This window comes from Cygnus olor, chromosome 4 (genome assembly GCF_009769625.2).
Source record: "Cygnus olor isolate bCygOlo1 chromosome 4, bCygOlo1.pri.v2, whole genome shotgun sequence".
Classification (NCBI taxonomy): domain Eukaryota; kingdom Metazoa; phylum Chordata; class Aves; order Anseriformes; family Anatidae; genus Cygnus; species Cygnus olor.
This window is the reverse complement of record NC_049172.1, coordinates 16684128-16698733: the sequence shown is the minus strand read 5'-3', so window position 1 is coordinate 16698733 and position 14606 is coordinate 16684128. Positions and strand designations below refer to the sequence as shown.

The 14606-nt window shown below is 45.7% G+C and overlaps 2 protein-coding genes across 14 annotated transcripts in view; one reads left to right on the top strand and one right to left on the bottom strand.

Moving 5' to 3' along the window:
• HGSNAT (heparan-alpha-glucosaminide N-acetyltransferase) overlaps positions 1 to 14557 on the top strand; it is a 23349-nt gene extending 8792 nt beyond the window's left edge. For 3 of the 13 annotated variants that reach the window (XM_040555469.1, XM_040555466.1, XM_040555468.1), the window contains 18 exons: positions 89 to 276; positions 870 to 1222; positions 3448 to 3575; positions 3985 to 4106; positions 5173 to 5242; positions 5891 to 5960; positions 7061 to 7167; positions 7630 to 7706; positions 8316 to 8346; positions 9251 to 9411; positions 9936 to 10051; positions 10734 to 10855; positions 11147 to 11273; positions 11433 to 11519; positions 11967 to 12044; positions 12178 to 12248; positions 12380 to 12492; positions 13502 to 14557. In XM_040555469.1, the coding sequence (XP_040411403.1) occupies positions 1046 to 1222; positions 3448 to 3575; positions 3985 to 4106; positions 5173 to 5242; positions 5891 to 5960; positions 7061 to 7167; positions 7630 to 7706; positions 8316 to 8346; positions 9251 to 9411; positions 9936 to 10051; positions 10734 to 10855; positions 11147 to 11273; positions 11433 to 11519; positions 11967 to 12044; positions 12178 to 12248; positions 12380 to 12492; positions 13502 to 13683 (1839 nt within the window). In that variant the 5' untranslated portion in view covers positions 89 to 276; positions 870 to 1045 and the 3' untranslated portion in view covers positions 13684 to 14557. Of the gene's footprint in view, positions 1 to 88; positions 277 to 869; positions 1223 to 3101; positions 3369 to 3445; positions 3576 to 3984; positions 4107 to 5172; positions 5243 to 5890; positions 5961 to 7060; positions 7168 to 7629; positions 7707 to 8315; positions 8347 to 9250; positions 9412 to 9935; positions 10052 to 10733; positions 10856 to 11146; positions 11274 to 11432; positions 11520 to 11966; positions 12045 to 12177; positions 12249 to 12379; positions 12493 to 13501 lie in introns of those variants that run through there. The other 10 variants (XM_040555474.1, XM_040555472.1, XM_040555477.1 and 7 more) reach the window with 7 other exon arrangements.
• Positions 1197 to 3090, bottom strand: POMK (protein O-mannose kinase). The gene is made up of 2 exons (XM_040555492.1): positions 2696 to 3090; positions 1197 to 2119 (listed from the first exon to the last, which is right to left on the bottom strand). Exons 1-2 carry the CDS (start codon positions 2972 to 2974, stop codon positions 1346 to 1348), a joined length of 1053 nt encoding a protein of 350 aa, XP_040411426.1. The 5' UTR covers positions 2975 to 3090; the 3' UTR covers positions 1197 to 1345.
• Positions 14558 to 14606: the final 49 nt, after the last annotated feature.

The following is a 14606-nucleotide window of genomic DNA, read 5'->3' as shown; positions in this document are numbered from 1 at the left end:
GGGCAGTTTCCACATTTACAAGAAAATTGTGGTAGCAGTAGAACACATGCATTTGAACACAATGTATAAAAACTGACTGTTTTCCCAGGGCAGTTACAACGTTGCTTGTTTAGATGAAGAGGAATATCAGCATGGCAAGGAATGGAAACAATCTTCTCAGCAGAAAGGACAGTGTACTTCTCTGCTTACAAATCACCTCTCAAGTTGACAACAGGAAAGTTGTCTCAGGCCCTTACATCTTTCAGAGACCTTGTCCACAGAACAGAAAGTCCTCAGGTGCGTAATGGTTATCCTGTTGTTTTTGTTTTGTTTTGTTTTTTTCACCAAGAGAACAGCTAAATCCCAGTCCCACCAAACAAGGCCTACTGCTGGATTAAGGCAGCATGATTCTCCTTCTCCAGCTGTTGGTACCAGGCTGTAACATCCATACTAGTACCAGAAGCTTTCTCCTACACTCACTGAACAAAACAAACAAACAAAAAACAGCCTTTTTTTTTTTTTTTTTTGCTGAACAGATTTCAGATTAAAAAATGGATTAAAAAAGAGCCAGAGACTCTTGTGTTACAGCTTTGTATCCAGAGGGCCTTGCTGAGAACACTATGAGGGCAAATGCTTGAAAATCAGGGCAATGCATCTTTAAGCAGTCTCTGTGGGATCTGCATCATCCGCTTGCTTACAAAATAGCGACATGCCTGCTTAGTGGGGCATGGGGCCCGCAGAGCAATGGCTGCATCTCTCTAAAAGAAGCCTTATTCCCCATCCAGCAGGGAGGCTGGGCACAGTGGTTGGGAATCTGGCATCAGGGTTCACCAAAATTTGAAGTGAACCGAGGTACTCATTTTTGAGTGACCACTGCTTTTACTCCATAGGGAAGTGAGTGACGGCTTTGTGGATAAGACACGGGCCAAAGCCACTGGAATCAGCACAGATCTTGAGAGGGGCATGCCATGGTCTCTGCTCCCCAGTCCTGTGCCAGTCAGTTTAAGTGGGCCAGTATTTCTTTTTCTAAAGAACTTTTTTCTGTGAAAATGTTTTGTGTGTGTGTATGAAGAGTTTTCATGTAAGTATCACAAAAGAAAACTTCTATTTCTTGAGGGACCAATTTTCCCCCATACTCATGCGACTTAATTTCTCTCCCTCCTCCTCTTCCAGTGATAGATCAAACATGTCAATGGAAAACTTGCACAGCTCCAGCATTGGGTGGATAACTTTTAATCAAAAGGTAAAAGTACAAAGTCTTTTTTTTTTTTTAATCTTCTCAGTTTCAAGGACAGAGGTTTTGCCCTTCAGGCAAGCTAAATAAATAAGAACATCAACTTCAGTCTACCACTTGTCTCATGATTCACTATAACATTTCCCTAGTACCAGGCATGGCCACCTCCCGAATCAGCAGAGTTAAAACTTTCCTGTAGGTATCTAAGATCTCTTGGGCAGAAGGCCTTTTGGCTGGGTCCTTCTTCTTACATGCTGCATGGATGTCAAACAAATGCAGTCGCACAATGTCGCTCCCTTCAACATGGCCCAAGAAAAAATTGGAGACATCTGGGATTTTCCAGATGTCTGTTTTCTCATCATAGGGAGGCATGAGGTCATCATCAAATGGCACATCCTCCCCATAGGGCCACCGCTGCTCAGGAGCTACAAACTCGCCCTGCAGCTCCCGATGACCACACTTCACCAGCCTGCCACTGCTCTTGTTCACGAGAGGCAGAGCATCCAAATCATTCACCAGGATGTGAAAGTCACTTGTCAGGAGGTACTGAGAGAGCACCTTGTCCAGATCGTTCGAATCGCACATCACTAAAGTGCCCAGAGGGCTGCTGTGCAGGTAGCGAATGACGCTCACATAGTCCATGGCAAGCATCAGCCTGCGATGCCAGGTGTTCATGCCCTTGTATTTGGGGATGTGGAGAGTTTCATTCAAGCCCCTCAGGGAGCCCAGAGGATGGTACTCAGTGAGGATTGTGAACTGCTTCTCACAGTAGCCAAGCAGCCGGACAACGTGCCTGCTTTGTAGTGCTTTCAGCATCTTCAGTCCGTGGAGAAAGTCCTCCTTCAGCTCGATGTTGGTGAGCTGTGACAGAACCACTTTGTTTTCCTTCCACTCAGAAAGAAAGACCTGAGAACACAGAAGAGACAAGTAAGACATGGGGAGAGACTTCGTACACCATCACCAACTGCTGCTGGCCTGCTAGTGATTGCATGGTCACAACTGCCAACTACAGTCACCAGCACAAATCCTACATTGATGCCCAACTGTTACACTGTGAGCTTTAGCAGCAAAACCTCTAGGTTGGCCGCGTACCTGTCACAGCAAGCCCTTCCTGACATTGTCATTACAACGTATGATGGATGCACCATGATTTCCTGGGTTTTCTTTGGAATGGGCACTGCAGATGAATTAAATGATCGAGTGATTTCATATGTGATTTCAACGTATAGTGGCCAGCCTTGCTCTGCCACAGCTACATCAGGCTCCCCGAGCACTGCACACATCCCAGTCGCGTGTCATTCGGTGTGAGCGAGGTACGGTGGCCCCTGTCACACTCTTGCCATAGGCCTCAGGATGTCTGCAGCAACTAGCTGCTGTGAGGATAGTTATAAAGCAGTGTGTGCATTAATTAGTGAAATTAGTTAACAGCGAAAGCCTTTTTTAGTTTACCCACAGGAGAGAAGAAAGAGAAACCCAACTCACCCTTTTCACAGCTCCCTCACCAACACACTTGAGTTTCCTGACTTCCTTATTGATGGCTTCGCAGGAGAGCCAGGGGGAACAATTTTTCACTGACCCTAGTTTGAAGTACCCGAAAGGGCAGAGGCTGGGGTCCGTTTCGGCACGCCCGGACGAGCCGTGGAGGTCGCTGAGGTACAGGTAGAGAAGGGCGTTAAGGAGCAGGACCAGCAGCACCAGCAAGACCGCCGACGCCTCCCTGGGCGGCAAGTCCCTTTTCGCCAAGTGCGGCTTCTTTTCCATGGCCGTGCCTCCTGCATCAGACACAAAACCGACATCCAGCGGCTCCCCGGGCCCGACCGGGCTCCCCGGGCCGGCGGCGGCCGGGCGGGGAGCGGCGGCGGCGGCTGCGGCGGGGCCGCCCCGGGGCGGAGCGGAGCGGAGCGCGGCGCAGGGCGGCCACAAAATGGCGGCGGCGCTGGCTGCGGCCGTGGCGGCGGCGCTGGGCGCGGTGCTGCTGGCACCGGGCAGCACGGAGCCGCCCGGGGACGGCCCCGCCGCCGCCTCCTCACGGTGGGGGGCTGCGGAGCGGCGGAGGCCTCCGGGGGTCAGGATGGATCAAGCCCTGCTGCTGGTCCGCAATGAGCTGCCGGAGCAGGGCCTCAGCCTGCTCGCCCGCTGCGGTGCCTGCCACAGGGTGAGCGGGCATGGCTGGCTGCTGGCCGCCCCGCGGCGTGCACTCTTCTTCTCCTCCTCACCCTCTCCTTCCTTTGCAGTGCTCCTACCAGCTCCTGGCCGTTATCCCGCCAAGAGATGGGGGCCCGGGCAAAGCGGTGGTGGTGGACACGCAGCACCCGCTCAGCCTGCTGCTCAACGGCTCCCTGGCTGGCAGTGAGCTCTGCAAGTATGTGCGCAGCCCCCGGGAACACCGCCGTCCAGCCTCTAGTTCGTTGTGGGTCTTGGTTTGCTGGTGGGGTTCTTGTTCCTCCAACGGTGCAGCTCCTTCACCTCTTTCATAGCTGTTGAGACCTGGAGTTCAGCCATCCCCCTGCCTCTCTGCCAGCTGGTCACGCTATAACGGGTCTAAGCACAAGCAGGAACCAGAGCTCTACGAGTGGGGCCAGCCTATGCCAAAGCCTGGTTTTGCTTACCAAGAGACTGGTGGTTCAGGAAGATGGGTGATGCGGGAGGGGGAAGTGCATGTGTTGGGCTAGGGGAGGGTAATGCTTGGCTTACAGTCCCCTGTGTACCACAGCAGTACCCGCATGTAGTGGTAATAGCCAAGCAAATTTCATTTTTTTTATCCTTTGCAGGATTCAGTATCATTTTGGAGAATTTGGCAATTACTCCCTGGTGATAAAGACCCTAAGCACAAGCACCAAAACAGTTTCTTGTGATATAGTCATCAATGAAGGCCCCGTCAACAGTTACCTCCGTATGTAATGTTCTGCTTTCCCCTTTCATTCTAGAACCTACATATCTCCCAGCAAAAACTGCTTCCTAAAAAGCCTGTGTAGCCACCCATGCTTTACTGAAGATGTGTCATGGGTCTGCTCCTCTTCTCTCTCAGCATCTTGCCTCCTTGTTTTATATCCCAGCCTCAAGGCCAGCGTCAGGCCTCTTCGCACAAGGCAGTGCATGACCACAACTTTTTTGGAGCAGGGATTAGCCGAGAAAAACTGGGGGGTATTTGTCCAGAGGGAGATGTTTTCATTGTTAGTTCCTCTTTCCCTGCATGTTTTTGAACATACACAGGATCCTTGTTCTTCTTCCCTCTGTCCCGTTTGTCTCACAAAACGGGAAACAAGCCATACAGTGTTTGGATTTCTGCTTCTTGTTGTGCTTTTAATTTTAAACCTGGTGTTTTGCGTTTTCATTCATCTTTTTTTCCGGGGCTGTTTTAAACTTTCCCCTGTGTCTCTTTCCATTATTTTCCTTTGCATTACATTATACCAGTTATATATATCCAGTATATCCATATATACCAGTTATATATCCATATATACCAGTTATATATCCATATATACCAGTTATATATCCATATATACCAGTTATATATCCATATATACCAGTTATATATCCATATATACCAGTTATATATATATATATATATATCCAGTTCTCAAACTGGGAAGAAAAATCCTCTATGCTTGCAAACTCAGTCTGTTATCCTCTCTTCTGTCCTCTTCACGTTGAGGCTTTCTAAATTCCTAGTTTCTTCATTAGAACTTATGGCACATCAACTTTTTCCTCACCACTGCCTTGTGGTGCAGCGTGGATTCATTTAGCCTTTTTTATGCCAAAATTTGCAGTCGCTAATCACTAGCCTGTTTCTGTTTTGATTTTTCTCTCTCTGGGTCTCAGGTTGGGGTTATGTATTGTGTGGAGAAAGTGGTGTGATGGACTGATTGTCATATTTATGTCACGCTTGGCCAAATCCTGGCTGCTGAATGGTGGTGGTGTACAAGATACAGAGTTGTGTTCTTCTCTCTCTCGTGTAGCTATTCTCTTTGCTTTCCTGGTCTATATGGGGATCCTTGCTATCCTGATCATCTGGCGCCTTGTTATGAAGTAAGTGAAACAGCACTGTAACACCTCCTCGTGTGTGAAACAGGGCCACCAATTTAAAAACAGGCATCCTAGCATGGTAGCACTTTGAAGTCCTTGCTTGCAGATCAGACCCTGCTGTCAGGCTGCCACGCACGGGTCAAGCTGTGGTAGCTGTCCATATGATTATAAATACAAGGCCATGTGATTTCTCCCGAGAGGCATCTTGCAGCCATGCTAGCTCATGTGCAGAGCAGTTGCTGAAGAGCAGCTGACATCCACCGTAAGGTGACGCACACCCTGCCTCACCCGCCTGTGATTTGTTCCTGGGCATAGCCCTGAATCAGCAGTACAAGTCCATGGGACCTAAGCATCTTTAACAGATGCAGCTGTTAGTCCTGTGCACTGAGTGACGTGAGTTGTCCCTGCCTTTGAACAACCTGAGAATAAAGGTCCCAAACCTGAGCTTGTGGCAGTGTCATCAGGTAACTGGATTTAACTGGGGTCGCAGGTACTGGCTGCACATCAGTATTACATATGTGAGCTGGAAAAGCAGGAATAAAGGCTGTCCCAGCTTTTGATTTACACTGCTAAACAGTTTAAATGAAGATGAAATTGACTGTAAAGTACCTTTTGTTTTGTTTTGTCTTTTAAACTGTTACTAATTTTCAGAATTGATCCAGTCAGAAATTGGGTTTACAAGAAACTGAACCCTAGGGAAACTGATCGTCTGATTAATTCTGTGAGTGACCAAATTTACATTCTGTAGTATTTCTGCCTCAGAGTAACACATGCTATCTGGGCATTTGGGGACTCGTTTATTAACAGTCATTCTCCCTGCATGTGTGTTCCCTTTGGCAAATCTTATACTGGTACCAGACAGGCAATTTTATTTCAACAGAGAGTGCTGAGCAGGGTTTCCACATAAGGTTCGTGGATTTCTAACAGAGCTCTTGCAAGTCTTGAACATCCAGCTTTATGCCCTCTTTAGTCCTCTTAAAGGAAATGTGTTGGTGAAAACATTGTCCCCATCTGATACAAGCAATATAAGAGCAGGGAGGAAATACCAACTTTTGTGTTTGCTTGCAGCACAACAGGAATTTTGGTACAAGCTACACCTAAGACTTCTCTGACTGCCCTAGAGCTGGCATTTTTGTGGGCCATGTTTTGTACTAGAATGTAGATGGATTGTTGCTGTCTGGGCTTCATATCTAGGAGGTCCGAACCTGCCTAGAGTCAAAAGAGATGGGAGCAGAGCTCTGCAGCAATTCTTGTAGTTGTTTACCTCTGATTATCTGTGTTACAGCAATGTCTGCTTCTTTGTGCTGTCATTGGAGCTGATCGGAGTGGTGTAGGGAACTGGACTGGAAGGCAGCCAGTCCTGCTTTTAAAAGGATTCATTTTCTGCTGGTTTAGCTCTCTAAACGTATCTCTGAAGTGTCGGACAAGTGCTGATGCAGTGGGATGGGACTGATCCTGTTAATGAGAATCAGCAGCTGGATCTGCTTAGCTGTGCTGTAAAGCAGCACTCACAGTGCCGGCAAGTCTGTGGCTGATTTGGACTGGACCCAGCTCTCATGAGCCTCAAACACAGGCTCTTTTCAGTGGATTATTATTTCCACCCTGGTCAAAGGTGGAGTGTGGAGCATCTGCATTTTTCTGTCAAATATTGCAACACAGCGGAGCCACTAGGAGGTTAGAAATAGCAAAGAGGGGAATAAAAAGAAGAGGAAGATGGGGACAACAAAGACAAACGCAGTATGTCAAAGTTTGCATTTGCTGACCCCCTGTTCCATAGGCAGCTGCTGACTTGCCCTTCATGTGTCTGCTTCGTTCCTGTAGGAGCTGGGATCCCCAAACACAACGGACTCCATTAGTAGTGATCCTGCCCCACGTTTGTGGAGCGCAACCTCTCGCCAGCGCCTGCGTTCCCTGGACACGTTCCGAGGGTGAGCATAAGATTTGCCCAAAAGCAATTCTTCCAAGGGGAATTAGATTTTTCCAATGAGGAATCGACAGTGTATGGAAATACGTAGCAGAGCGACAGACAGATCAAGCGTGTCTGTTTTACTCAGAAGATAATCAAGGTTTTAATTCTTGGGCTTTCTGAAACACTTTGCCTTTGATCTAGTTTGAGGAAACATTGAAGTTGTGGTTCAGGGTGGAAGAGAGCAACACGCATTGTGTGAAAACACTGTGTGAAGGAGCTAACTTTGGTTCACCACCACCCATGATTGAAATGCTGCTTCCTGCTCAGCAAAGCTCGAATCCTTGTATATAATCTTGCTTTAAAAATAAAATAAACCAGATATCACAGTTAGAAATGTTTTAATGGGGTAAGCATTAGCTGTGTGTTCATACATATGTATTTAATCAACACGATACTGTGTATGTTTTTGTTGTCTTTTTAGGCTCTCTCTTATAATTATGGTGTTTGTGAACTATGGAGGAGGAAAATACTGGTTCTTCAAACACGAGAGTTGGAATGGTAAAGTACAACTGAGGCAGTTAACTTGTGTTTTAGCTACAGCAATATCTAGATACAGTTACCTGCTGCAATGGGCTGTTGCTTAGTCGAAGACTAGGATGCTCTGCCACTTTGCATGAACACAGTACCAGGATCATAAGGGAGAAGCGATACACACAATGACAGGATAATATCAAATCACAATCTGTTTGTAACATTTTAATTTTTGAGTTTCATATCTTTTACTTTATTTTTTAGAACCACAGTCATTAAACAGAGTCCGGTTACTGTGGCCAAGCCTACGGTGCTTGATGCTCTGCAAACATAACGCCGCGCTTGGCAAGCTGATGGGGAAGGGGTCAGGCAGTGTGTTGCCCTAGTGGAGAATAGCAGGGATCCCATCCCTGAAACCTTTCCTGAAACACAGTTCTGACCCTATTTTTGAAGAATGGTAAAAGCATTGAAGCAAGATAATTAGCTCTTTGTAAGTTTTGCTTATAAAGTGTTTAGATCTTGGGGTATCAAATAACTGCAAACAGCCAGCAATTCCTCTGGAAACTCGACAATAATGCCGTTAAAATTTACGGAAGGTTTGAGATAAATAATGTGTTTCTTCTTATTTCTTTGTAGGATTAACAGTGGCAGATCTGGTTTTTCCATGGTAGGTCTTCCTGAAGAATAGTATGTCAAGTGATGTTAAGGGTTGTAAAGGGAACATTGCATGCACCTTGCCTCCATGTGGAAATGGACTTGGAGGAGTGAATTTGTGTTTAACAGCTGATGGGAATTAGCTCCTCCTGATGACAGCAGGGTCTTTATGAACCAGTAGAAGAGCCGAGTGCTTTTGGCTGCCCCACATCCTCCTTTCTTTCCCCGTGCAGTGGCAGTGGGAAGCCTGGGGTTGTGCTGCCAGTGGAAGTGCAGTATTCCCATGGAGCCCTCTGCCACACTGCTGTGTTGAAGGCTGTTAATCTGGCAACGTTCAAAGCTTGGACTGATGATGTATATGGATAATAAGTGTATCCGGAGATAAAATAGTCAAGGGAATTTTGGATTAAGCTAATCTCTCTGTAACCAGATAATGGTTCCATTGGGGAGCAATTATCCCATCTGCCCCTAGCATGCTTCTCTAAAATACGCACTGGTTGTGGTTACTCTTGGAGATGGGAGCTGGACTGGGACTGTGTGCCTAAGCTAGAGAGGAGGAGCAGGTCAGTTCTGAATTGAAATCATAATTTTGCAGCTTGTGCTTTACTCCTCTTAAGATGTTAATTTGATTTTAGGTCATGTAATATTTTGGTGGTGTATACATTGCTGCAGAAAGGCCATTGCTTTCCTGAACTCTTTTGTCCCAACTGGTCAGTGAAGGAGATGGAAAGGCCCCGCTGTGCAAACTCTGTCTAGAAATTCCTCGCAATCAGAAGAGATGGATTTGTCCAGTTTCACTCAGGGCACACAGATGTCTGTTGGGCCAACGTGGGCTACTGTGTTAGAGAGTGTTAGCGTTTGCTGCTGTACGTGTGTGATATTTCCCTGCTCCGTTTCCCATCTGCTCTCTTCTCTAGGTTTGTGTTCATTATGGGCACGTCGATATCACTGTCACTGAGCTCCATGCTGAGGTGGGGAAGTTCCAAGCAGAAGGTGCTAGGGAAAATCCTCTGGAGGAGTTTTCTGCTAATCCTGCTGGGAATCATAGTTGTGAATCCCAATTACTGCCTTGGGCCACGTGAGTGCAACTTGCTCTCTTCTTTCCATTTTCCGCAACTGTAGGGCCAGGCTGATGAGAAAATACAGCCTTGCCATACTGACCATCAGAACAGGGACAGTTCAATGATGTCCTGTAGAGTGCTGTTCAGTTCTGCATTGTTGATTTTTTTCCTGTCAGGTTTTACTGTCAGAAGTATCTGATCAGCTAACGCAGGCCAGTTTGCTTCTCTGTTATGCTTTTAAAAATGTTAAACTAAAATAGGGTTTATAAAAGTCATTTCATCCTGTAAGAGACTGACACCATTTTCTCAGGATCTCGGACCTCTTGATCCCTGTGCTTGGCACTGTTGGTCATCTTAGTGTTGACTTTCCCAGGGTTATATTTTACAGAAAACGGGGTGGCAGAGTGGAGGTGTCCCACCTACCTGTGGGCACCGTGGCTCTCAGCTCTGCCTGGGGAAGCATAACTTATTTCTAAGGATACAAATATTTACATCAGAGCTCGTGTCTGCCCCTCTTTCACATTGCTTGTATGTTTTCCAGTGTCCTGGGAAAATCTGCGCATCCCTGGGGTGCTCCAGCGGCTGGGACTGACGTACCTGGTGATTGCTGCTCTCGAAGTCCTGTTTACAAGAGCTGGGGCTGACAGTGGGACCTTGGTGGGTTACATGGGGAGGTGACAAATGATACTGGAGTAGTGTTTGGGAGCTTTTTCTCTTGTTCAGGTACAAAGAACACACGAGAAACAGAAAACGTAACATCTCTGTGTTGCATGGCATGGCTTGGTGAAAACCTCAGGAAACATGCACCCTTCAGTGTCCCACTCTGCATTTTATCACATCTAATTTTGCTTTATTTGAGGATTTCACTGATCCATTCTGATGGTGCTTAGAAACAGGCACTCCCAGGCACTCTTGATGACTTTCCATTGCCAAGGGACCTGAGGGACAGGCATCTCTTTGCTGAGTCCTGTGGCTGTGTTTTGTCCAGTTAATTTTGGCAGTGGTTTTTCACAGCAGGGGAAAGTAATACTGCTTTTTGGCTTTTCTGGAGTCTGTTTTCCCAAAAGGCTTTTGTTCTGCTCATGAATCAAAATTCCTTTCGACATTTTCCAAGCTGAAAAACATTGTGGGCTTTTGTTTTGGTTTGTTCCCCCCCCAAATAACTAAGTGTCTGGAAATCATTTATGAAAATGAAAGGTCCATTGGCAGAATCCAGCTCTGCAACAACAACAGCTCCCTCTTGTATCTGGGGAACTGCCTGTCAGGAAGTACAGGATGTCCCCAACGGCATCTTTCTTATTTGCCAGTTAATGTTCCCCCTTCCCTTCGTCTCATGCAGGAGATGTCATGTCCTGCTCTGCAGGATATTCTTCCCTACTGGCCACAGTGGATTTTCATTCTGATGTTAGAAGTGATTTGGCTCTGCTTGACCTTTTTGTTACCCGTGCCAGGCTGTCCCAGGTAAGACTCAGACTACCTTCTCCGAGGCATCGGATTGTTTCCCTCCTGCCAGCTAGAAAATATATTTCCTTAGTCATAGGGAAAGGACAAAGAGGAAAGCTTTCAGGGCAGCAGGCTCAAGGAAAGCATTTATCATATGAAAAAAAGCTTACTTTACTTTGGTACTGAAGTACCTGTGGGCTTCTGGCCAGGGAAAACATCTAGCATTTACTGTGCTGGGCTGGTGGTTAGCTGCAATTCAGGTGGAGAGTGCCAACACTTAGTGCTGTAACCTGTTTGTTTCTGTCCCAGGGGCTATCTTGGTCCTGGGGGCATTGGAGATTTTGGAAACTATCCTAACTGCACTGGAGGAGCAGCTGGTTACATTGATCGTCTGATTCTTGGAGAAAACCATATATATCAGCATCCCTCTTCTAGTGTAAGTAGCTTTTGGTTTGCAGTATGAAGTTGCAGGCTACCACCAAGTGCAGCTGTCAGGGGAGGCTTGGGAAAGACAAGTGCGCTGTGGAGGGGGGTGGAAAAGAAAGGAGACGGGTTGCTTGGGTGTCTTCTAGTAAGTAACTGTTCTCTCTTCAAGGTGCTTTACCAAACAACAATGCCATATGATCCTGAAGGGATCCTGGGGACCATAAATACCATTTTTATGGCGTTTCTGGGACTGCAGGTACCTCTTTTCTTTCTGGCTGTGTCTTGTAAAGATTTGAAGGAATCTCGGAAGTGGGGAGGCAATGTGGTTTATTTATGGCTGAGACCGGCTCTAACGAAACCTTTTTTAGAGCAGCGCTCTCAGGCCAACTTAGCCGGAGGTGAGAGCTACACTGTGTTAACCTAACAAAGCTGCTCATCCCATTCTTCCCTATAGCAGGGAACATAGTAGGGAAGGGAGACAAGGTGTACCTCTGTTGCTTAGAGGGTTGCAGTTAGGTCTTTCCCCCATCTGTGTAGATTCTTTGCAGAGTTTCTATTCTGAGCTTTCCAGACACTTAGCTGATACAAATCCTGCTGGTGTTCCTTGCCTTAGCCCAGGTAGCTAGTGGCAAATACGCATGGCTCTCAACATGTAGTTACGTTTACAGGACTTAATTCATTTTTTGTATTCTGTTAATATTAGGCAGGAAAAATTATCTTGTCCTACAGAGACCAGCACAAACAGATTCTGAGTCGGTTCTTTATATGGAGCATAGTAATGGTAAGTCAGTTATTTCACTTAGCATAGTCTAAGTATCACTGGATAGCTCTTTAATAGACGTACTTTTATTCAACACAAACTTTCTGAAATATGTTGCAGCTGTTATATAAACTTCAGCAACTTTCTATTTCAGGGAATTATTTCTGCTATCTTGACAAAATGTTCTAAAGAAGAAGGGTTTATTCCCATAAACAAGAACTTATGGTAAGCAAAGAAAGAGCTTTTCGTATGACTTTTGTTAAAGTGTTATTTTACTTAGAATGTTTTTCCTTTCTTATATTGAGAACTGTAAGCATTACATAATTCTCTAACCTTTCTACTGAAAATGTGTGTAGGTCAACATCGTACGTGACAACCATGAGCTGCTTCGCCTTCATCCTCTTATTACTGATATATTACCTTGTGGATGTCAAGAGACTGTGGTCAGGTGCTCCGTTTTTCTACCCAGGTCAGTAAAATCACAGCAGGAGACATATTTCCTCCTCTTCTTTCTGAACTATCCTGTTACGTTTTCTGCACTTCCTTTGTCTTTAAAGGAGTTGGGATTTTTAATGAGGTACCCTGAAGGAGGCCAAAATTATTAAGTTGAGACAAATTTTTGCATAGAATTGGAGAGTAGGCAAGAAATTTGAGAGATGAACTGCCAGTGTTTAAACAAGGGCTGGAAGCCGCTCTTGCCAAATGATTATTCTAAGTTTGGTCTCGAGTTCGGGTCCCAGGGAACAGCTGCCTAGCACCAAGCAAAATACCACAGCTGGCTCCTAGTTGGTTTGGAAAGGACTGCTGAGACTTAGCTAACCTAGTGGGAAATTCAAAGGCCTGTCAGCAGAGCAATACCACTTCTGAAGATCTGGAAGACGAAATCCCCTGGGCAGCCGCGTAGGTCCTGTCTCTGTGTTTTTCGATAAGCTGGTCTCCCAAAGCATCCCATTGTGGCTTTGACCACACTGGGCTCGTGACAAACATGTGAGGACAGAATGCAAACCCACAGCAGAGGGAACCTTTCTTCAGCTTTGGTATCTGGACAGGAAGATGAGTAGGGCGATGGCACGGTATCACATCTCCTACCAGAAATCCCAGAGCCCTGAAGGGCAGTCAGCATTTGTTTGGACAGGCAATAGATCTGACCAAATAGGTTGTCACTCAACCACGCCGAAGACAAAAACTGATTATTCTTGTCATTAAAATTGCAGGAGCATTAATCTGGTTATATTTTCAATTTAGCATATAGGTTATCTATGTTCCTTTTCAATACCCTTTTTGAGGGGTGAACCCCTCAGGCTGTTTGAAAGCAAACACATGCGTAGTAGCATCCTCGGGGCAAGGAGCAGAGTTGTTGTGAGCTGTTGTTGTCTCAGTGCCACTCTGTTTCATAAGCCTGGCATGCCTCTGCCTGCTTATTCTGAAGCAAGCTCGTACCTGCTCTCTCAGATGGTGTGACCTGTGCTTACTTTCAGGAATGAACTCCATCCTGGTCTACATCGGACACGAAGTGTTTGAAAACTACTTCCCTTTTAAGTGGAAGATGCAAGACAGTCAATCCCACGCGGAACATCTGACTCAAAACCTCATCGCAACAACTCTTTGGGTCATAATATCATATGTACTTTACAGGAAAAGGATATTCTGGAAAATCTGATGGAGGTGGTCAGGGTGAAGTCGGCCTAGATGCTGATGGGGCAAGCCTGAAATGTTGCCACTTCAGCATGGGCTATGTTACTAAAAAGGGATCAGAGTTCAAGTTTACACTTCCATGGACATTGTGATCAGGACTTTTATGTGACTTAAAGGACCACATTTTAGTATTTAGCTAAAACTTACTAATCTGCGGCGGTTGCTCTATTCCTGTTTACTGTATTTTGTAAATATTTTACTGATCTCCCTCTTTTGTACAGAGAAATTGAATATATTGCAATAGATGGGTATTTAAAGAAAGCCTGATGGCACTCATGAAAGGAACTGCAAGGGCTCTGGGTAGTGAACTGCAAGGGATTATCAGAAGGGACTGTAGTAATAGTCATTACCAAAAATTAATGGCACCCAAAGCGAGCATTGTACTGTAGGCATTCCTTTGTGCCGTCATTTGGTCTGGGATCAAAAGCCAAAGCCTGCTGCCAGAGATCTCTCGTAATGGGTTATTAATTGGCATGCTGTTGCTGCTACAGGTTCAGCAGTCTATCTATGCCTGTTTTGGGCCTTTGTGTTACATACCTCTAGCATGAATGAGGTCTGAGTTTCACGTGCTACACTCTTGAGAGTGCAGAAAGACCACTTCCTATGCTCTTTATATAATCACTTTGTTAATATCCAACTTCACTTGGATAAAAACTCTATACATGGAGTTATGGAAGGGTTCTGAATCTAAAAACCAGCAATATAGGTAGAATTTGGCCAAAAAGGAAGAGGTAACAGACTGGTTAAATTCAATGTAAGATAACAGCAGATCTTGGAAACTCAGGAAATTCACTTATGCTGTGTTTTCCAAAATAGTGCCAATAAAAAGCCTGAAATACCATAGCTTCTCTCTGTGTGTATAAAGAAGAAAAGAATTAAGACACATAC